The sequence below is a fragment of the Phyllopteryx taeniolatus genome, chromosome 15 (assembly GCF_024500385.1).
Source record: "Phyllopteryx taeniolatus isolate TA_2022b chromosome 15, UOR_Ptae_1.2, whole genome shotgun sequence".
Classification (NCBI taxonomy): domain Eukaryota; kingdom Metazoa; phylum Chordata; class Actinopteri; order Syngnathiformes; family Syngnathidae; genus Phyllopteryx; species Phyllopteryx taeniolatus.
This window is the reverse complement of record NC_084516.1, coordinates 21,014,255-21,037,884: the sequence shown is the minus strand read 5'-3', so window position 1 is coordinate 21,037,884 and position 23,630 is coordinate 21,014,255. Positions and strand designations below refer to the sequence as shown.

The window sequence follows — 23,630 nt, the reverse complement described above, 5'->3', positions numbered from 1 at the left end:
CCATTCTCACGATTCCAGGCAACGGAATCGTCCGTTCGGCCACTTTCTCAACCACTCGTCCTCGTTAGGGTCACGTGTGAGCTGCAGATTTCCCGGCGGACTTGGGGTGAGATGCGGCGCACGCCTCGGACTGGTCACCTGTCACTCGTAGGGCACATATAAACTTCACAATCAATCCCAAATGGAAAATGTTGACTCTTTAATGAAGACTTTCGAACATCATTGACTGAAGGCCGGTGTTTTGTTGGTAATTGTGCAAACTTTGCTGCCACAAGACACCACAGCACATCAACGCACCTGTGTGTGAAATTGGACAATTCATATTACAGTTCGTCTTACAACACGTTCATCCGAAACGCCGGAATGGAAAAGTTACTCATTAACAATGTATTACTGTAAATTATGAAACCATGATGTTGTTACCGCTCAAGTAGTTTTACACATACGATGCCGACCAATGTTTGGTAAATATACCAATATCAATGAAATGCAATATTTTGTCTCCCATAAGGTTGCAACTTCATGAAGTATTCCTGCCCAATAGTCTGTGTCTCTTTGTGAGACAGACACATTTGTTATCATTGGATGTCATACAAAGTAGAAAACTCGCATACCGTGCCATTACTTCTATTTGAATGTTTCTTTTTTTGTCTTTCCTCTTTGCGTTGGCAGAACTTGTCGAGTTGCAGATGACCTCTAAAGAAAGAGATTTGAAATCGTCAGGTTAGACCATCCGTTGAAAATGTCAAACAATCTCTGTTTCGACTTGAGCAAGGAAAGTTTCCATCAGCCCAAAGACAAACGTGGCGACAAGTAACGACCGATCATTAGACTTTATTTTTTTTGACATGAAGTGGCAATAATAAACGTTTAGAATTTCCAGCAGCAACACATGAATAATCCCCATAATTGACATTTCAACCAGAGTTGATCTGTACACACGTAATGAAATCGAATAACACAAACCAAACACAGCAACGTAACAGAATAGCGAATTCCATCAACATGTTGGTCGACGGTACATTTTTCAAATGATAAATTCAAAAGTACAGTCAGAGTCGAATCGAAAGTATTCAACAAGTTGCTCAATAATCACACCACCGATTTTAGTGAAGTATTCATACACGTTCTCAACTCTGGTTGTAAAATTCCAATGATTAAAAAGCCCATTTGAACATAATACAAATAAGTTCAACTGGAAGTGTGATGAGATGCAAAATAGTTAGAAAATAAATAACAGTTCAGCTGTTTGAAGTGTTTCAAAGTTGTGTCAAATCCTGCTCAACTGTCTTTATAAATAATATTCATCCCCATTGAACTTTCCTCATGGACAAGGAACCTCTTGTCTTCTATGAGTCCCCCATCACGTTCACTCGTGTTCCATGGGTATCTCTGGCTAAGTGTCGTTAAACCACCCCTTTGTTCCACGGGACGTTAACCGATCGCGAGCCGCTTGCACCGAGCTGTTTTAACGACATCGAGCGCAAGTGAAATTCCCACATTTGACAAACCATGAATTTGATTGATCTCCTTCCCTTGGTCTTCTGATATGCCCCCTCCTCAGCAGCTGGAGTCCTCGCTGCCAGCACTGCCGCCTCTACCTCCAGATTTGTTGGGAGAGCTGACGGCAATCTGGCAACCGTTGGTAACATGACTCATGACCTTCTGTTTGAGCTGAGAGACCTGCTCCCGCAGCATAGAAGCGGTGGAGGCCAAGTCTGAGTTCTGACTCTTCAGGATCTTCACTTTCTCCTCGAGTCGCGAGATTCGCTCCAGTTTACGCTTACGGCATTTGGATGCCGCGATCCGGTTGCGCAGCTTTTTGCGCTCAGCTTTGATTCTCTCTTGCGTCTCTAGGTCTATGGGGGAGAGGGAAGGTGGCGAAGTAGGGTCTCCAGGTAAATGGGGAACCTCAGGGACAGTTTGAGGGGCATCCAGACCTCTGGTGTGGTGTGGAGGGGCTCCACCGCCGTTATGGCCTGAGCTACCGCTGTATGTCATCTGCGCTCCAGAATACGCCATCTGGCCCTGGCTGTAGCTGCTCAGGTTGGTGTAGATGGGCATGTCGCTAGTGGACATCAAGTTCCTCTGGTAAGATGCCTGTAAGGAGACGCCGGAGGAGGACGATGGCGACATGTGACCTCCCACCAGCTGGTTCTGCTTGTGAAGGTCCGCGAGCGCTTTGACGAAGCCGTCGGCAAAGCCTTCTTGCTCGTTGGTGGCCTGGTTTCGATACATGAACGGGTTGGTGGAGGTGGACAGAGGGCTGCTGGTGACCAATCCCTGGTTGGACTGTATAATCAGATGCTCCAGGTCAGGAGAGGCTAGCTTCAGCAGGTTCATGTCAGCCGAGGACGCCGATGATGTCATGAGGGAGCTGTTGTTGGCAAGTCCAAGGTTGTTGGGGTTCGTACCTCTTCCTCCGGCTAAACTACTACCGCTGCCAGGGAAATGATGGCTTCCTATTGACATGGCCTTCTTACACATTAACATCTTGTTTCCAGCGTAACGCTCGTATTCTGGAAACTGGCTGAAGCTGTGGATAGCGGGGGAGTCGTCATGGTAGAAAGGAGTCTCCATCTTGGCTGTCATTGATGAGGAATTCTCTTCGAGGTAATCTTCATAATCAGATTAACCTCAATATCATAAGAGATTGAAACGTTTCACTGACGTCGGTGGGTGGAGGATGAAGAACAAGACAGCAAGAAGAATAGAATCCCAGACTTGGCAGGAAAACAAGCTGGTCTAGAAGTGGAAATGAGACAAAGTGGATATGTTAACAAGGATATATTACAATTTCTCAACGTCAAAGGTCACTGATGTTGGAAGAGAGAACCTGACTCTCAAACTTGACTCTACTTCACTGCTATCCAAAATATTATGCAAATTAGATTGTTCTCAGATTTTCCGAAGTAGGCAACAGCATAATTTTCAAGTTATCAACTGTGAGAACATACGTGGAATGCTCTCGAACAAAGCTCCCAGTGATAACAGCATTCAAATAATAATCATCATAAAATCATTACACGCAAAAGAGTTTCAGGACACTCGGTAGGTTTTAAAGAGCTGAAAATAGTCATGTTGAATTTGAATTAGGAGCTCATTGACTGAAATCAAAAGCTATTGCAACCAAAAGCATCTTGACTGGTCCAGTTACATTTTGACAGAGGACCCCTGGTTTGATAGCAGCTTCACAATTGTTACCTCCGTTGAATTTGCATGATGTCAGAATAGCCTCCTGACGCTGCTGTTTGGATTTCAACTGCCTCCCGCCCTCGTCGATCTTTGCAGTAGCAAAAGATCTTGCTTGAGGATGCTCCAAAGGCTCTCGAGAGGGTCAAGGTCCGGGAAGGATAGGGGAAACACCCCGAGTTTCTTTTCCTTGGTGCACATTGCAGCCAATGTATTGCAGCCGGAGGTATTCTCGTGCATTAAGATGATTTTGTTATAGACAGCGCGGTTCTGCTTTTTGACCGATGGAGGAAACTCTGCATACTTTCCAGTGGTCACTTTCACGCCTTCAGGGACCCTCAAGGAGACAACCAGCGCTCTGGCCCAAAACACGAATCCGCCATCTCCTCGCTAAAGTCACAGACTTGTTGGGACGTCGGAGCCAGCCACCGACTGTCCGCTACTCCATCCGTCTGCACCGTCCAGGGTTGCACAATCTCATGCTGAAAGGAATCCCTGAGCTTCATTGGCTGCTATGCGCCTTAAAGGAGAGAAATTCATGGTGTGGGCCCCGATCCACAATCTCAACCTTGCTGAGAACTTTTGGAACATCCTCAAGCAAAAGATCTAGGCGGGTGGGAGGCGGTTCACATCCAAATGACAGCTCTGGGACGCTATTCTTGCATCCTCCAAAGAAATTCAAGCAGAAATTCCCAAAATACTCCCCAGCTCAATGAACATGTTCTTATGTTCAAACGGAACTGTTTTTGTTTAAACGACCTTAGGATTTCAGTAAATATGGACTCTTAATGCTTCGTGACCATTTCCAGCTCTTTAAAACCAATAAAAGGTCTTGAAACTCTGTTGTGCATTATAATTTGGAACAGTTGCGGGGCCAGGAAAAAAAACAAAAACAAAGTCATGGCTGAAACAATTCATTTTAGAGTCCTAATAGAGACAAGTGAGGCGGTCACTGCGACGTGGGGGAACAGAGAGACAATGACATGAGCTCAAACCCAACTAGTGAGTAGTTGGGGTTTTGGGGGGTTTTAGTAAGGAAGAGCAGTCTGACGGACCAGTACTAGTGACGCAATGAGGAGCCACGAGTGAATTTAGGTTGAAGCAACCTTCCAAATTTATGAGTAGACAATTCTGCTGGTGGAGAACCCGCTTAAGCAAGTTGACCCTTCCATTGTGGGAGGAACACACAAGTTGGTGGTCAAGAGTTCAGACCTCAGTTCAACGAGCAAAACATCCTCACTCTGATCTCCGACACCAAGGAAATAACATGGGACTTTCAGAAATGAGGACGGCACCTTCTTTAGGTGACACCGAATTCACAATCCCAAAAGTCCAGCAATTCATAGATTACCTCCAAAAAGTCTTCAGGGTGAGCCTGCCGCAGGAGCCCTCGCTCAGTTTCTACTGCTGTGCCATAGAGCGCATGCAACAAACCAAAATATTCTCATTAAGGCGCAATGACAATTTCAAACAAACGTCAAAGCCTAACCCTGACACACATCGCGACGCGATACACGCGGACGACAGGACCGTAGTGCGTTTCTATTCCGGGGCAGGGGGAACATTTCCATCGTGGTCCGAAGAGAAAAAAAAGCCCATCAGAGCGCTTTATTTGTGTCTGTTCGTCTGTCAGTCAGCAAGCAGGCTACCGCGCCAGTAGATGTTGAAAATAAAGGATTGTTTTTTTGCAGCGTTCACCTTTTGATGAACGGTTCGTATGTTTGTTCTGTGTTCGAATGTCCTGCGCCGAGTCCGCATGTTCTTCGTGCGCTCGCGCGGCTTTGCTCCGGGCTTCGTCCCAGCATTCCCAAAACACGCCGACTCGCCGACTCGAAGGCTCTCGACGTGAGTGTCGAGCGACGCTGACTGACCGAAGAGCAGTCGAGCGAGCGTGGCCTTCCTCTCGCCTGAACTCAGCCGGCACGGGCCCCAGTTCACCCGTGACCCGAATGAGGACACGCGGTATCCAAAACCGATGAGCTGCATTGAAGCAGCCCGCCACAATATTTCACAGAAAGGAACTTTTTTTGTGGCGCTCGCTAACTCCCAAACGACCAAAATCAATCAACCAACACCGTCCTCTCATGCTCCCATGCCTGCACAACGTACAGTAGGCTCAAGGTGGCTCACGAGGTGTAAATGATGATGACTAACATCCACCCATCCATCCATCCATCCATCCATCCATCCATCGTTGTTGTTGTGCTCCGTAGGTTCCCGGTTGAGCTGGAGCGTGGGCGAGACGCAGTGTGCTACGCGTCGTGGGGCGCATAAGGTAAACAACAATTCACACAAATATTCAGAGCTCTGGATATTTTCGTGTTCAGTTGTTTTAGGGTTGTGGGAGGAAGCCCGGAGACAAGCAACACTGTAAGTGCGAGGAAAACACGCCAAGTGCGCACAAAGGCCAGCGCTGACATTTGAACACCGAACCCCAGAGCTGTGAGGCAGCCACCGTAACCATTATGCCACTACGCTGAAGTCACACAAAATCTCTCGACTGTGATCAAGCTTTTGCCCTGGCCACTTTTTGGCATGAACTATATCTCACTTTCAAGCACTAAAAGCCTTGCCTGCGACTCGTCAAACCTATTTCAAAACTAACAGCACGTTGTTTTACATGGTTCTATTTTTTAAAAAAAAATAATAATAAAATAAAAAATAAAAAAATAATATATATATATATATATATATATATATATATATATATATATATATATGATGTGATTTTTACAAGGGGGCAATTGGCTTTTCATAATTATTAATGATAAAAGCATTATAAAATGGGGGGGGGAAAAGCAATAAGAAAACTTGGTTGACACTTCCAAGTGTATTTTGTCATGAGAAATGAAGCACAATGATCACCTTAATCTTGGTTCCAAGTGACAATATGAAGTAACCTTTGGGTGCATCACGATCAGTAAAGCGGCTCATCATGTCACCACGTGACAAGCAAACCCAAGTTCGACGTTGCCACCTATAGTACACAGTCCTTCAATAGTTTGGTGGGAAAACTTCTATTTCACGTACTGTACTGTATGATTGTAAATCATCTCGCTCATATGGGACAGGAGGCAAAAAGACATCATCATCATCATCATCATCATCATCATCGTCATCGTCATCCAAGTCCGAGTCTCAAATAAAAATGAGCAATGGCGCTGAAATAATCAAGTTTGATCGACTGCTCAACTTAAAGAAGCACCGGCGTTTCGAGCTCCGAACGTGACCGAACATCCTCGCCCGGACAAACCGACGATGGGGGGCAAGAAAAATAAAATGGGGGAAAAAAAAGATCACATGCAAAACAGCGGGTGGGATTGCGAATATGGGCGATCAAAATCGTAAATACTCACAAAGAAGAAGGCAGCGAGATGTCGAAGCATCTGAGAGCAGACACAGTGAGTCAGTCGGCACACACGCGCGGCCGCGCGCGCGCGCGCGCACGCAAGCAAACGAACTCTCTTCTGGTCTCCGACCGCGAAGTGACTCACGCGGTGACGTTTCTGTTATTCTTCTTTTCTACTTTTGCTTTGAATTTGGAATGGATTGGAGTAGCAAGAAAAACACTCCAAATTCCACACACGCATTGAACTGCACACGTGCAAGAGAGAGCTCCAGTAATAAGAATGACATAGTGTAATATTGAACCCATGGAAATCACTCATATTATATTATACTCAACTCAGTGTCATGCAGTGCTGTCAATCGCTCCAAATGTAATGAATCTTTGGCATTTAATATATGTATAAAAGCATGATCACCTTTGGAAGTAAACTCTTGTATGAGATTGGCTCATTTCAAGTGTCATTTTGGGGCCAATGAAGCGCAAAGCCAGGTTACAGGCCTTCTGGCGCCCCCCAGCGGCCATTACAGTCAAATCATATCGAAGTAATAGGGAGTGATTTCAAGTCGCTGTCGTGTTTATTAGGCAATAAAATGAGGGGGGTTTGAAAAACTCCCTCTGCTTATGGTTGCATTTTTGAATGGTTCTGATGTTGAACTGAAAATGCAGCCAGACAGAAAAGGGTTTTCAGGGACAGAACGGACAAGGGGAATCGGGGCGCGAACCACAGCGGAACCACAGCTCGGCGGTCTAGATCGCGGTGTCAAACTCAAGGCCCGGGGGCCAGATGCGGCCCGCCACATCATTTTATGTGGCCCCGCACAGTTCAACTCATGCTCGTCAACCTCCGTGATTTTTGGTCAAATCTGTACCCAAATTCCAAACTGTCATAATAATAAACAATGATGTCGAGATATTGCGCTGTTTTTGAGCTATTGAGATACTGTGCTGTTTTTGTGCTGTTTAACAAGTAGAAACAATATAACACCGTTTCTTGGAGCTGAATTTGCCTTCATTTGTTATTTTACAAAGATTGTATTTATTATGTATGTAGATTAAGTGATATTGCTCAGTAATATATACATCTGCACTTTCGCGTTATTTAGTTATTTTAATTGTTTTTTATGTTGATGCTTTGATTTAAAAACAATAAATCAGAAGTGACTAGTGACTTGTGATTTATTATTCCTACTTAAATCGTTATTTGGAGGACTACTTTTGACTTGAACTTTAATCAGTTATTTCTAAAGTAACAGTACTCTTACTTGAGTACAATATTTGGCTACTCTGCTCTACACTCGTGATAAGAAATGATCATACCGTTTCATGTCTAGACCAATATCGATTTGCGGTTCGTAGAAGCAGTGGGCTCGAGCATTCAGCACATTCCTTTGGGATGACTCTGCTGCCTTGCTCACAGGCAGCTGCCATCTTGTGTTTCTCTTGTTGTCGTGTACTTTTTGCTTGACGTGTTTCATTGATTTGATACTTCTCACCTGGCAGGCTGGAGTCCTCGTGTTCGGCATTGCATCCCTCCCGCACTAAATTTAGAGCTGCAGCTCAGAATCGACTCACATACGATGTAAAAATAGCAAGGAGGGAGACTTGCTATCCGCACGGCTAATACACGGCTGGGCTTGTTTAAGCTGGCAGCCAAACGGACCAAGACAGACAGACTAAAGGCAATTGCGGTAGAGACAGGATATACTGGCCTTGGATATATACTTTTATTTCACCTTTATTTATATTTATTGATAGCAAGGGCCGTGTAAAAACACTCAAAGGGAAACCAACTGACTGAACAAAAAGACATCAGGTAAGTTTTGAGGTTTTTTTTCTGCAGTTTTCTTTTCAAGTTTGTATTTTGTACAGGTGGTCAGCACATCTGCCTCACAGTTGTGAGGACCGGGGTTCAATCCCCGGCCCCGCCTGTGTGGAGTTTGCATGTTCTCCCCGTGCCTGCGTGGCTTTTCTCCGGCCACTGCGCTTTCCTCCCACATCCCCAAAACATGCGTGGTACGTTCATTGAAGACTCTAAATTGCCCGTAGGTGTGAATGTGAGTGTGAACGGTTGTTTGTTTGTATGTGCCCCGTGACTGGCTGGCGACCAGTTGAGGGTGAAGAAAAAACCATGGCTAACGGACATGATAAAGTAATCTCATTTGTTTCTAAATTACTATTATTACCAGATGACAAACCTGTCTTTATTTGGCTGTAATTCAAATAAAAAATATATATATACAATTTTCACCTAACAACATGCAGAGGGGATATAGTGATACAGTATAACCGCACACAAGTTTGTGTTAAATCGCAATAGTATAAGCAATAAATACATACAAATCTAGTTGATACAATCTTTGTGGGGACCGCCACCGTTGTGTGACGTCAGATTTCTCCATGTTGGTGAAGCTGGGCGACATCAGTGTGCAGAAGATGTGAAATTGTATGGAACTTGGCTCACGAAAGATGAAACCCCAAATGGTTTTCACAGATCCTCACCTTTGCCACTTTCAAGATTTAAAGACTGGGACACAAACAAATGTCTGAAGCTCTTTTAAGGTGCGAATGCATCAACTCAGCGAACTGAGACAACTGTAATTGCATTTTCAGTGGTTTGATTGGGGTGACCTCAGCGCAATGGAGATCTAAGCTCATTCCCTAATTTTAGATAATAGTTATTGCATTAGGTCAGCCTCTCTTATCACCGGAGACACTCTTGAGCCCGGCTGACAGACAAGGATTATAGGCTCTGGTCTTCAATTTACACATCAGTAACAAGTTTCAATATTCTCACATGTATTCTTCAAATTTCTTATCAGCTGGTTATCCTGGTTTCAGTTCATTCGTGTGTTTCAAAAACAAACAATTTAGGTTTGAAATATATTCAAGTGAACATGTATGTCACTCAGTTGTCAAGTATTTCCCAGCATTTTTCTTGTTGCGTTAAAGTTTACGAGAGGGTTCAGAGAGACTTGAATGACTAGTCTTGCTTCATTGTGTACATTGTGTACACACCTGTTCCTATAACAATGTGAGCAAAACGTATTGCATCGAAAACTGCTATTAAAAGCTAAAATATACTTGTGTAGATGTTGGTCTCGTTTTATTGAAAATGTAAACATTGAAACATCATAGGTACAGTATAGTATTCACACCCTTGGCTTAATATTTTGTTGAAGCACCTTTGGCGGCAATCACAGCCTCAAGTCTTTTTGGGTATGTATCTACGAGCTTGGCATTTTCTCCCATTCTTCTCTGTAGATCCTCATAAGGTCAGTCAGGTTGGATGGGCAGCGTCGGCGGACAGCCATGTTTAGGTCTTTCCGGAGATGTTCCAATGGATTTAAGTCAGGGCTCTGGCTGGGCCACTCAAGGACATTCACAAGCATGCTTCTGAAGCCATTCCTGTGTTATCTTGGCTGTAACACACAGCACTTGGGTCGTTGTCGTGTTGGAAGGTGAATCGACGCCCTAGTCTGAGTTCCAGAGCACTCTGGAGCAAGTTCTCTTGAAGAATTTCTCTATGTTTGGCAGCTGGCAAAATCCCCTGTCAGAAGGAGTTTCAACTCCCACTTCCGACAGAACTTTTTTCATGTTCCGGGGGAGGCGGGGGACATCGAGTCTGAATGGACCGTGTTCCGCACCTCCATTGCTGAGGCGGCCGACCGGAGCTCTGGCCGTAAGGTGGTCGGTGCCTGTCGTGGCGGCAATCCCCAAACTCGGTGAGGGTTGCCGTCAAGCTGAAGAAGGAGTCCTATCGGGCCTTTTTGGCCTGTGCGACTCCTGAGGCAGCTGATGGGTACCGGCTGGCCAAGGGGAATGCAGCTTTGGTGGTCGTTGAAGCAAAAACTCTGGTATGGGAGGAGTTCGGTGAGGCCGTGGAGAAAGAATTCCGGACGGCTTCGAGGAAATTCTGGTCCACCATCCGGTGTCTCAGGAGGGGGAAGCAGTGCACCATCAACACTGTGTATAGTGGGGATAGGGTGCTGCTGACCTCGACTCGGGACGTTGTGAGTCGGTGGGGAGAATACTTCAACTCCACCTCCTCAAGTCCACCGACACGCCTTCCCATGAGGAAGCAGAGTCTGGGTTCTCCTCGGTGGCATGGCCCCGGAGGTGGATGAGATTCGCTCGGAGTTCCTAAAGGCTCTGGATGTTGTGGTGCTGTCCTGGTTGACAGGCCTCTGTAACATCGCTTGGACATCAGGGACAGTGCCTATGGATTGGCAGACTGGGGTGGTGGTCCCCCTTTTTAAGAAGGGGGACCGGAGGGTGTGTTCCAACTACAAGTGGATCACTGGAGAGGAGGGTGCGTCGGGAAGTCGAATCTCAGATCCAGGAGGAACAGTGTGGTTTTCGTCCTGGCCGTGGAACAGTGGACCAGCTCTACACCCTCGGCAGGGTCCCCGAGGGTGCAGGGGAGTTCACCCCACCAGTCTACATGTGTTTTGTGGACTTGGAGAAGGCGTTCAACCGTGGACCCCGGGGACGACCCAGGACATGCTGGAGAGACTACGTTCTTCGGCTGGCCTGGGAACGCCTCGGGATCCCCCCGGAAGAGCTGGATGAAGTGGCTGGGGAGAGGGAAGTCTGGGCGTCCCTGCTAAAGCTACTGCCCCCGCGACCCGACCTCAGATAAGCGGTAGAAAATGGATGGCTGGATGGATGGATAGGTCTGAAAATCCTTAAGGTGCCATGTGCCTTTTAGTGAGAAGTGGATTGCGTCTGGCCACTCTACCATAAAGGCCTGCTTGGTGGAGTGCGTTAACAATTGTAGACCTTCTGGATGGTTCTGCTATTTCCGCAAGGGAACACTGGAGCTCCGCCTGAGTTCTTGTTCACCTCTCCGACCAAGGCCCTTCTTCCCCGGTTACTCAGCTTGGTCGGACGGCCAAATCTAGGAAGGGTCCTGGTGGTTGCAAACTTCTTCCATTTCGAAATAATCGATACCACAGTGCTTTTTGGGACCTTCAATGCTGCTGAAATTCTTTTTTATCCTCCCCCAGATTTGTGCCTTGACACAATCCAGTCTTTGAGGTCTGCAGACAATTCCTTTGACTTCCTTGCTTGGTTTCTGCTCCGATACGCACTGTCAACTATGAGACCTTATATAGACAGGTGTGTGCCATTTCAAATGATGTTCAATCAATTAAATTTACCACAAGCGGACTCCATTCAAGTTGTAGAAGCATCTCAAGGATGATGCGCCTGAGCAAAGGGTGTGGACACTTATGTACCTATTATGTTTGAATGTAAAATTTTTTTGAAAATATGTTTTTACTTAGTCATTATTGGATATTTTATGTAGATTTTTATTAAAGAAAACTATACTCAAATCAGCTTTAGAATAAGTCTGTAACATAGCAAAATGTGGAAAACTTGAAGTTGTGTGAATACTTTGCTGTATCATAGCATTATCATTATATCAATTGAATGTCACTAAATAGTGCTTATAAAGGTTATAATGCAATGAATGCTCAAGGTGGTTTCTTCTTGTTTGTTGATTTCAGTTGCTTGTGACAACTGTGTGTGTGTGTGTGTGTGTGTGTGTGCATAGATGGGATCTCATGTCACAGTTTGCCCCGTCATACATCAACGTGCAATTCATGGGAACTCAACCAAATACTTGACCCTGACACTTAATAACAGACCATGTGGTAATACTCTATCACTGGTAATAGGACGCAAGATTCTAGGATATGCGCTTTCATGTACAGGAGCTGGATTCCATGTTTTAGCCTAACACGGTATTCGATGACAGTGTCGGACATTTGAGAGGTTGCACTCCATGAGAAAATGGGCTATTTGGTTACCTCGTTTTGCTAGAGAGTCAAAATAGGATGGGAACAGCTCTCGTGATACACACCACTGCAAACCATGGTTGGTATAAACAAAGCAAAACATGACTGCTGTTCGATTTGTGATTGGATGAGCGAGGTGGGGCCTGGGGAGCATTTGGAATGTGTGGACGCGTGAGAGGCAGAAGGTTGAGCAGACAACTGATGGGTTTTTTTGACGTGGTTACGGCCGACAGTCACCGTTCACTGTCTCAATTCAAGACCAACACATATCCACTTTTTATCATCTGAGAAGATGGTACAAAACAATCAATATCATAATGTACATACTGTAGATCAGCGGTGTCAAACGTATGACCTGCGGGTCAAAAGCAGCCCGTCGGGGTGTCCAATCCAGCCTGTGGGGACAGAGAACAACAACCGTTTTTCCCCCAAAATAACTGTTGTTGCTCATTTTTGTCGACTGGAGGTCGCACTGAGGAACACTTAAATGACCACTTATCACTTAAATTCCATTTTAAAATTCTATGACTCAGGATTTGACGCACGTTATTGATGCTCTTAAAAAAAGGCCAAGTTTCAGGAGCAAAGTAGGTTGACTTCATATAAAATGCTGTGCCACCTCCTATAGAAATATTTGAAGACACTGCATATTACAAAATATCGGTCAACAGCCTGAGTTCAAAAGAGGTTGATTTGGTGGAATGGTTGTTTTCTTTTCAGGCGCTGGCATGACTTGCATTTTAATGTGGACATTTACAAGGCTCTTTCTGAAAAGTGATGAGTCAGTTGAGGTTGGCAAGATTTCCAGATGGATGTGGAAATGGATGGGGATTTAAAATAATTTCCAAGGTGGATCTTAACTTGTTTTACATGTAATATATAGAGCCGCTGTGACGTGAAAGTTGCACGTGGAAATGAAAACACTGATTCATAATATTATTCAAATTGAACTCATTTTTATGAAGAAATTTAAGATTGCTCATGTGACTTGCAACATGCAATAAATTACAATCAATAAATGTGAATGTTTTCTAAATTTACTTTGAATTATTGGCACCACGACAATGGGGAAAAAATGGGAAGTGTCATTATTTCTAGCTTATTAGGCCACAAATATCCTGGTCCGGCCCACTTGAAATCAAGCATGGGTGAATTTGGGTCCTGAACGGAAAGGAGTTTGGCACCCCTGCTCTATGCAGTATTTTGCCAAAATAGTGAGTTTTACTGCGAATATTGCAGGATCGGTTCCTCCGCCCCAAAAATTCAATTCTCGGAGAATTTGCGGGGGGTCCATTGTACAAGCCCAATTCCAATCAACTTGGGACGTTGTGTTAAACATGAATAAAAACAGAATACAATGATTTGCAAATCATATTCGACCTATCTTTAATTAAATACACTACAAAGACAAGATATTTCATGTTCAAACTGGTAAACTTGATTGTTTTTAGCAAATAATCATGAACTTAGAATTTGATGGCTGCAACACGTTCCCAAAAAAGCTGGGACAGGCTCATGTTTGCCACTGCGTTTGTTCCATCACCTTTTCTTTGAACAACATTCAATCAACGTTTGGGAAATGAGGACACCAATTGTTGAAGCGTTGTAGGTGGAATTCTTTCCCATTCTTACTTGATGTACAGCTTCAGCTGTTCACCGGTCCCCGCGGGGTCTCCGCTGTCATATTTTACACTTCATAATGCGCCGCACATTTTCAATGGGAGACAGGTCTGGAGTGCAGGCAGGCCAGTCTAGTACCCGTACTCTTTTACGACGAAGCCACGCTGTTGTAACACGTGCAGAATGTGGTTTGGCATTGTCTTGCTGAAATAAGCAGGGGCGTCCGTGAAAAAGACGTCGCTTGGATGGCAGCATATGTTTCTCCAAAACCTGTATGTTCCTTTCAGCATTAATGATGCTTTCACAGATGTGTAAGTTACCAATGCCGTTGGCACGAACACAGTCCTATACCATCACAGATGCCGGCTTTTCAACTTTGCGTCCATAACAGTCCGGATGGTTCTTTTGTATTAATAATTTGTATTCTGTTTTTATTTATGTTTAACAGAACGTCCCAACTTCATTGGCATTGGGGTTGTAGTATTCCTACTCCAAGAAAGTTGAAATTGGTTCAATATCGCATAATTTACTAAAAATGAAGAATTTGCATTTGATCTAATCTTTGACAATGACTATCTCAGCTCTCTATCAGCTAATTATGTTCTGTGTCATATCCTGTAAAATGAAAAGGATTGTTGGTCACGCATAAAATGGCATACACTTTCAAGTGACCCGTACAGGTAAAAGAAATGTGACAACCACATTGGGTTTTATGCACCTTTTTATATTGTAGCGTATTTAGACCATATTTAGTATCCATAATTTTGCTGTAATTTTGATTTATGTAACATGGGTGTTTATTATTATTATTATTATTATTATTATTATTATGGGTGGGACGGTGGACGACCGGTTAGAGCGTCTGCCTCACAGTTCTCAGGACCGGGGTTCAATCCCCGTCCCCACCTGTGTGGAGTTTGCATGTTCTCCCCGTGCCTGCGTGGCTTTTCTCCAGGTGCTCCGGTATCCTCCCACATCCCCAAAACATGCATGAATTGGAGACTCTAAATTGCCCGTAGGTGTGAATGTGAGTGCGAATGGTTGTTTGTTTGTATGTGCACTGCGATTGGCTGGCAACCAGTTCAGGGTGGACCCCGCCTCCTGGCCGATGACAGCTGGGATAGGCTCCAAGCACGCCCGCGACCCGCGTGAGGAGAAGCGGCTCAGAAAATGGATGGATGGATGGATGGATGGATGGATATCTACGTACTGGATGGCTTTGATGATGATGACCTTTCATTAAAAATAGTCATAATCAAACATAAATGGGATTTGTTTTTGGAAACAGGATGTTGTCAAAGAAAGGCGAGCAGAGGACTTTCAGCAACGGGCGGCTACGAGATCAGTGGGAGAAGAGAGCGCAGACAATAGCAGAGCAGTGCAAGCAGGAGGCGGCATTGAAAGAGAAAAGTTCCCTCAAACTGTGAGCATGCCATGAACAATTTTCATCACAAACACACTGAACCCACTTGTAACTTTAATGGAATAAGTAACCTGCTCCAGTGTGTTCCACTAACATGTGTATGTGTTCACTGTGATGGGTAAAATGCAGAGAACACATTCCGTGTGCATGCATGCATGCGTGTTCATGACAAGAAAAGGTGATTCTTCTTCTTCTTCATTCTTCTTCTACGTTCACACTTATGAAAATAGTCAATAGCTATTGTCAAATGTCAAATGGCACCATAGTCAGGCAAAGGAATCTAGAGTCTCGATTTAGCATGTTGAGGAAAGGTGACCAGCAAACTACGCATATGTGTCATTGATTTTTTCATTCTGCTGATATTTTTTCATTCTGCAATATTTTCTATGATGAGATTTAGCCACTGATTGATGTTAATAGCTTGTTTGCTTTTCCAGTTTAATCAGAATCCTCTTTATTTGCCAAGTATGTCCAAAAAACACACAAGGAATTTGTCTCCGCTCGAGTACGACAACAGACGCTCAATTGACAGAGAACGCTTCGGAGACAGAAAGACATTGACCGGAAAAAAAACAGTCACTGAGCAATAAAGGGTTAATAGTTATCTGGTAATGGCGGTACATTTTCTTTTCTTTTCTTTTTGACAATTGTGCAAAAGATGCAGAGTCCTCTGTCACTTAGAGCAGTTTGAATGACTAATATAGCAAGAGTACGGTGCAATGAGCATTGTGCAAAGGGTGCTGAGACTTCAAGGAGCGCATGCGGTTTAAAGTGACGAGTCGCGCGATAATCTGGGACAATGTCGATTGTGCAAATGTTGCAGATACTCCTCAGTCAGTGTACAAGTGGGGCAGACAGCCTGTGCGGTCCCGCCTGTGTGGAGTTTGCATGTTCTCCCCGTGCCTGCGTGGCTTTTCTCCGGGCACTCCGCTTTCCCTCCCACATCCCCAAAACATGCGTGCTAGGTTCATTGAAGACTCTAAATTGCCTGTAGATGATAGCTGGGACAGGCTCCAGCACGGCCGCGACCCGCGTGAGGAGAAGCGGCTCCGAAATTGCATGGATGGATGGATGGATGGTGTGCCGTGAGATTTTTCAACTGTAAAATATGTGCCTTGTCTCCATAAAGTTTGGAAATCACTGGCTTAGAGGCTCCTTCACTCAAACTAGGAATTCGGAATTTGATCTCGGGCCCTCCAGTAATAAAATGATTTTCTTCATTCTAGCATTGGATGGTTCTCAACATTGAAAAACGTGAAAATGTTTTGCTTTGTGTTTGTCTTCAGGCTTTTCTCAAAGTGGAACTATCACTGGGCTCTGATGGCCGATGGGGATGAGACAAAAGGCGAACCCTCTGACTTTCAGAGGGTCACCTCAGAGGAAGCAGAAAAAAAAAAGCCAAGAATCAAATTCAAAATTGTACCACCCCCTCCTCCCAAACCCAAAAGTAAACCTCCGCCAACTCCTTCTAGGAGGGTGTCTCCTCAGCCTCTTCTTACAGTGAAGCGTAAAGTTGAAGTGGACATATTTCGGTTACACTGGAGAGAGTCCTGGATGAGTCTGAAACCACCCAAGTATCTTTTTCTCAGGGCCAATGAGTCAAAAACCAGAGTCCAAGGATTCACAGCTATAGACGTGGTCAGCAACAGCAAGTACAAACCTGCTGGAAATCCATCAGCGCCTGAGGACACGACGACTGATGACTGGAGTCAATCCTGGAAGCAGGTAAATGGATAAAACTTGTCCATTAAAATTGTGTGTTTCAAAAACAAGTTAATAACGTGTGTCAATAAAATTGAGAACTAAAAGCAATTGCCAAGCGTAATTACACATGAGATTGATACGGGATCTCTTCAACTGGGCGAAATAGGAACAGGAACATTCCGATGAATCTTATTCAGTCAAACGTGTTTTAAAAAATCGTATTCTGTTTTACATACGCAGTGCTAAATTACTGTTTCTGTTTGCTTATTGAAAAATAATTGTTACATTTAAAGCCCAAACCCTTGGGTACAATTTTAAGTACCTTTTTTTTCTGTCTCTGGGTACTTTGGTTTCCTCCCACATTTAAAAGCAATGCATGTTAGATAAATTGAAGAATCTAAATCACCCACGGGAGTAATTGTGACTGCAAATGTGAGTCTTTTATTTGTCTATACTGTATGTGCTCTGTGATTGACTCTGCCTCTCACCTAAAGTCATATGTGATAGATTCCAGCCTGAACAAGGATAGTCTAGAGCAGGGATGGCTCACTAACTTCAATTTGTATAGCACCTTGCTTAAAACCAGTAGAAAATGGATAAACAAACAACCATTCACACTCACATTTGCACTCACGGGCAATTTAGTCTTCAATCAACCTATCATGCACGTTTTTGGAATGTGGGAGAAAACCGGAGTACCTGGACAAAACCCACGCAGGCAGGGGGAGAAATTGCAAACTCCACACAGGCGGGGCCGGGATTTGAGCCCCGTTTCTCAGAACTGTGAGGCAGATGTGCTAACCAGTCATCCACCGGTTTGTACATAATATTTATTAAATAATGCAGTACATTTTCAACCTGAATGGGACAACAACAACAAAAAAAAAAGAGTAATGCCATCCATCCATCCATCCGTCCATTTTCCATACCGCTTATCCTCCCTCGGGTCGCTATCCCAGCTACCTTTAGGCGAGAGGTGGGGTATACACTGGACTGGTCGCCAGCCAATCACAGGGCACATATAAACAAAGAGGCATCCACACTCATATGCACACCTGTGGGTCATTTAGAGTTCTCAATTAACCAACCATGCATGATTTTGGGGGGATAAGGGAGGAAGCCGGACTACCCGGAGAAAAAAGAACAATATGGATTGACATTTTTTGCTGTTGGTTTAAGCAAGTAGACTCTGCATCATTTTGCATCCAAATATGTACCGACATTACCAGATAACTATGAAGCCTTTATTGCTCAGTGACTGTTTTTTTCATTGTCTTTCTGTCTCCAAAGTGTTCTCTGTCAATTGACCGTCTGTTGTCGTACTCGAGCGGCTCCGACTACCGGAGACAAATTCCTTGTGTGTTTTTTGGACATACTTGGCAAATAAAGAGGATTCTGATTCTGACTATAGACAACTGTAGGTTTGTTCCTGGCGAAGGTAAAAACTGTTCTGTGTTACAGGTAAAGGGTACAACGCTGTCAGAGTGTTCTGAGGAGAAAGAATTCCAATGGGATATTTTGTTCGACAGAGCTCTGATTCCCTATCCGGAAATAGGAGTATATCATCTTCCTGTATGGGCCGGCACCTGGAAAATTATGAACTTTGCCTTCAGACAACAGAAGCAAAAGTGGGATTGTGAGTGGCCTGCTTTCCAACAAAGTTTCAAGAACAAGTGTGACAAAGTACAGCGGCTGTTGGAGCAGGTGGGGTTGATTGTCAATAACGATTTATTTTTATTATTTGATTCCAACATTTAAACAGTACTACTTCTATCTCAAATAGGATGAGCCTCCAGGATGGGAGGATTCATGGAGGCTTTTAAAACCTGCAGTTATACCTGAAGACTGCACACTCTTTGAGCTCACGGTTGAAATTATGAAGATAGATGATGTGTTCCTGCCAGGGTGGAACAAGTCCTGGCTGGTATCTGCACCTCCTCTGGAGAAAAAAGAAGCTCCCGAGAATATCTGGAGCTCTTGTTGGCATTACAGGCTGCAGCTCAGGTGGGATGTTACACATACAAGTTTACCCTACTTTTAAACATATGTTCGGAAAGTGTGTTCAATATTTTTGATTGAAATGAATTATTATTATTATTTTGAAATACTGGGCTCTCTGAGGCGGGCTCTCCTATCTCTGGGGTTGAGGTCACCGACCATGTAAACAGCTGTTAAGACACAAAGGCTTGTTCAATACAACCGCCCGTGTCTCGGAGTATTCTTTGCTTCCACTCGACGTGAACGCTTTCTCAGACCCGGAAATCCACCTCAATTGTAAGTTTGTAACATTTTATGAAAAAAACATTATCTTACCCTGCTGCTGCGCCCTGGCTCTGGACACTGCAGCAGTATACTCCACAGTCTTTCCTTACTTGCTTTCTAGCTGCCCTCGGTCTAGGAATATTTAGCTCTAACAGCCACAGGAAACCCTCGATTTCTTTATTGTTGCTTCATGTTACGGGTGAGTGTTTCGTGTCGATGTGTTGATGCGGCATGGTTTTTGCAGGTCCCCACCTACAGCACTGCAATAGGATAAGTGAAAGCAGAGCATACCGAGCATTGAATGCTGATACACAAGCACCGAGGCAAAGGCCAACATCACTTGTTCTTTTTAGCGTGTCAAACGATGTGGAACTAAGCTTCTGTATATTGTGCCCACAGGTGGTGCATGTCCTCACTACAATCCCATCAAAAGCACAGCAACATGATGACAAGGAGACGTGATTTTCTCAACTCCCTCCTCACATCAGAACTCAACGATGGGAATGGTGATGCCGCCGAGTGGTGGGATTCTTGGAAGACTCTGAAAAGATGGAACCCACCAGGAGAGGTAGAAGATGATGACTCCGAATTGTTTAGTGACACAGACGAAGAGGATAAAGGACTGCACAGTGATGATGAGGAGGATGAGTTAGAAGGTGAGGAAATAGAGGAGGAAGAAAACAGTGGCAATGATGATGACGAGGAGGATGAAGGAGTTGATGAGGAAGAGGAAGCGGAGGACGCAGAGATTGAATACAATGAAAAGGATATAAACGGGAAGACAGACGCACATAACGGGAAAAATGATCGAAATGAGACTGATGTGAGTGAGGAGGATGAAGATAGAGAAAATGAAGAGGAGTGCAAAGTAGATGAGGAAGGACAAGAGGTTGACGAGGAAGGTGAAGAGCTTGAAGAGGACATCAAAAGGCATGAGATGAAACCGCCGACTAGTAATGGCATCCAAAATCATGAGGATGACGAAGATGGGGACAATGGGATGATGACTGAATATGAAAACGAGAAGGCGAATGGACAGTATAAAGGCAACAATTTGAACGAGGGGGAAGAAACGGGAGTACATAAACTGCATAGAGACAAGGAATTTATGGAGGATGAGGAATTAATTGTGTGGGACATGGGCAATGGGGTTGCTACAAATACGGAGGAGGAGGAGGAGCATGGTAAGGAAGTCGAGGAAAAGCAAGTATACAGGAACATCACACTGCAGCTCAAGGAGATATTTCAAATCATTGCAAATGAAAAAAAAGATGAGAAGGACGAGGTTAAGGATGAAGAGGCAGATCGAGAATCTACCAAAGAGGCTAATGATAATGGAGACACGGATAAGGAGGAAAAAATCGTAACTGTAGTTCCAGAACAGCCGGCGAGAGAAACACAGTCGCACAGGATAAAGAGACTAGATGTTACTGATGAAGAGGAAGAAGATGAGGGGGAGGACGTTCAGGAGAAGGAGGATGAGGACGAGGACGAGGACGAGGTTGAGGAGGAGAAAGAGCAGGTCAAGGAGAAGGAGGATGAAGAGAACGGGAATGACGGGGATGAGGCTGAAGGGAAGGACGTGAGACAAGACCTTGAGGAGGTGGAAGAGCAGGACAAAATGGAAAATGTTGCAACTGATGATGATGGTGATGAAGAGGACAAAGAAAACGACCGGGATGAAAATGTAGACAAAACGGAAGCAGAAGAGGATAACAATGATGAAGGGGCCAGCGATGCTACAGACAAGAACAATATGAAAAAACAAGCTGATGGTGAGAGAAGGAACGACAGGGAAGAACAAACACAAAAAGCAGATGAAGAATTGCAGGATACAGAAGATGAGGAGGTCGAGGTTGACGACGAGAAAGAAAATGTATCCTTTGACGAGGACGCCGAAAACCATCACAAAAGAGAAGAAGGCGATGTAGACGACCAAGAGGAATTGGGTGAAGACGAGGAGGAGGACGTTGATGACAATGAGGAGAGCCCTCTCAGCAAAGCCCCAAAAAACAACGAGATCATTGTGAACACAGACATAGAGGCAGCACATAAGGCAGAAGAAGACATCGAGGAGGAAAAGAAGGATCCGAAGTCCAGGGAGCCAATCAAACGCAACCCGAACGTCCCGCTTCACCTGCAGTTCCACAAACTGAACACGAGCTTCTCCTCGTGGAAGCAGTCTTGCGTGGTGGCAGTGGCCCACAGAATAAGCGATGAAGAGGACGAAGAGGACGACATGGACGGAGAGCAAGAGGAGCTGCAGGCTTGGCGCGAATCTTGGAGGATCTGTGGCCGGAGAAAGCCGCATGAAGATAAAGTCGTGTGTTTCTCTACAAAGCACCAGCGTGCGAAACACAAAGGACTGTCGCATGAAGATGACGGTCTGCTCAAGAAGGAATGGTCTCTCAGCTGGAAAATGACCAAGAAGGGTGAAGACATTAAATAATCATGAAAGGAGGATAGAGAAGAAGCTCTGGTATTTGATTCGATGAATTTGATCTTAAAATGAAAAGAGGAATCAAACCAATGGATTGATCCGATAGGACTCATCATCTTGGCTGCCTTCGAAATCCAATTTGTTTCCCCCGACTGTTTTATGAATAACATCGGTCAAAATGAATCTGCGACATGGTTCAAGTTTGACGTCGATGCGCTTTGGCAATCGAATGCAAAAGGCTTGCAAAATGGGGGGGATTTGAAATCACCATTTGGTCCTGGCATAATATTCCAGGACCTGCCCACTTCAAATAACTCAACTCGTTTTCGGGTTTTAAGCGCTGCCGAGCCATGCAAATACACGTTACAAAATACATACCCATATGTTGTGTTTTACAACAATACTTCTAATTTGTAATGTAACTGCGGATGAAAGAGCATAACTTGCAGTCATCGCTTGGTCGCCACACGCCACATGGTGCCGTGATATCGCCAATCATATGAAAATGAAGGACACCTTAAGGACATCTCAAATATGAATGAGAAATCTCAATTTGCGAGATGGAAAAGAGCAACTAGAATAGCTTGAAAAAAGGCATCCTGGGCATTATTATACTGAAAAATGAAACGGATTACAATTGCATAAATGTTGTGATTCAATTACATAATGTCATTATTTGTCATTAGTTACTCCCCAGTACTGCCTACTACAGCTTTGAGAAAATGGATCTGTTTAAAGCCTCCGGTGGCTGGGTCACATCACCGGGAATTAACTTCCGGGTTGTTGTTGGGCTTTTCCACACCGTGACAACGAGGCACTCGAAAGCATGAAGCCACTGTCGACTCGCCGGCTTATTATGATTTCTGTCCCTATTCTTCCGCCATTCTCGTGCATGCACTCCTGGCCAACAACAGGACGCTCTAAAGAGGCCACCCCACTGGACTATTTTAAGTGAAGATGAATTTTCAAAGTGTAGGTTTTGCTTACTAGTTAACTGCATGTTACCTTTGCGCTAGATAATCGCAGATGTGAACTAAGGTGCTGAAGTTCTTATGTAGTGGGGCATGGGGAGTACTCATGCCTCACTCCTACATGTATCACTGTGCGCTGTTTGAGCCAGGCCCGAAAACTGAAATGGTGAAAAAACAGTTTACCGCTATATTTCCACAATTCAGTACTACATAGTTCTCAGTAATTATCTTCAAACACATATCATGTATTGAGAAACAAAGCTCTAAATTCACTTTACAGGGTCTTTAAGACCTATACAGGCAATTACCAACATTTGCAACATATTAACATTCTGCAGCATCATACATATAGTTTATATTGATAAGTACAAAACAATAACATTTGAATACATATTGAGTTGAATGAAGAAGCCCAAAGTCCGACTTTGGTTCGTAGGCTAGCAGAATAGTACCAAAACAGATTCTTTTTACAGATTATTTTTCGACACTTCACAACTGTGCTACAAACAAACTGTTCTGCGCTGTGTAGAGAAGCGGGGTGATGAATCACTGCATGATCGTACTTTTAGTTTTACGGCCCACCCGATTCCAGTCATACCTCGGATTGTCGAAATGCCGCGGGAGGTGACAAGTTTCCTTTTTCTATTTCATGACGTTTATGATAGCATTGATATTTTCAAATGTGAGGTGAATATGGAGCTTATTGAATGTATGTGTGCACCATGGGATTTGCAAATGTATAAAATAATGTCTGAATGCACTCAAGTCAGAGGTGTAAATATGTACAGGAATAACAAAATATTTCATCCAAAAATGTCTGGTAGGATTTGTAAATTAAACATTGAAAATAATAAAAGTGTACAAATTG

The 23,630-nt window shown here is 44.2% G+C and overlaps 2 protein-coding genes across 3 annotated transcripts; one reads left to right on the top strand and one right to left on the bottom strand.

The window, feature by feature from the left end:
• Positions 1-818: 818 nt before the first annotated feature.
• june (JunE proto-oncogene, AP-1 transcription factor subunit) lies at positions 819-6,697 on the bottom strand. Of its 2 annotated transcripts, none has more exons than XM_061747632.1 (2): positions 6,549-6,697; positions 819-2,745 (listed from the first exon to the last, which is right to left on the bottom strand). In XM_061747632.1, the coding sequence occupies exon 2, from the start codon at positions 2,590-2,592 to the stop codon at positions 1,561-1,563; it is 1,032 nt and encodes a 343-aa protein (XP_061603616.1). In that variant the 5' UTR covers positions 2,593-2,745; positions 6,549-6,697; the 3' UTR covers positions 819-1,560. The 2 variants fall into 2 exon arrangements, with proteins under 2 accessions (XP_061603616.1, XP_061603618.1); XM_061747634.1 differs by lacking the exon at positions 6,549-6,697 and adding an exon at positions 6,058-6,535.
• Positions 6,698-8,158: 1,461 nt separating this feature from the next.
• LOC133465179 (midasin-like) lies at positions 8,159-23,630 on the top strand. The gene is made up of 6 exons (XM_061747674.1): positions 8,159-8,354; positions 15,251-15,385; positions 16,672-17,110; positions 18,551-18,793; positions 18,873-19,093; positions 19,751-23,630. The coding sequence occupies exons 2-6, from the start codon at positions 15,252-15,254 to the stop codon at positions 21,798-21,800; spliced, it is 3,087 nt and encodes a 1,028-aa protein (XP_061603658.1). The 5' UTR covers positions 8,159-8,354; position 15,251; the 3' UTR covers positions 21,801-23,630.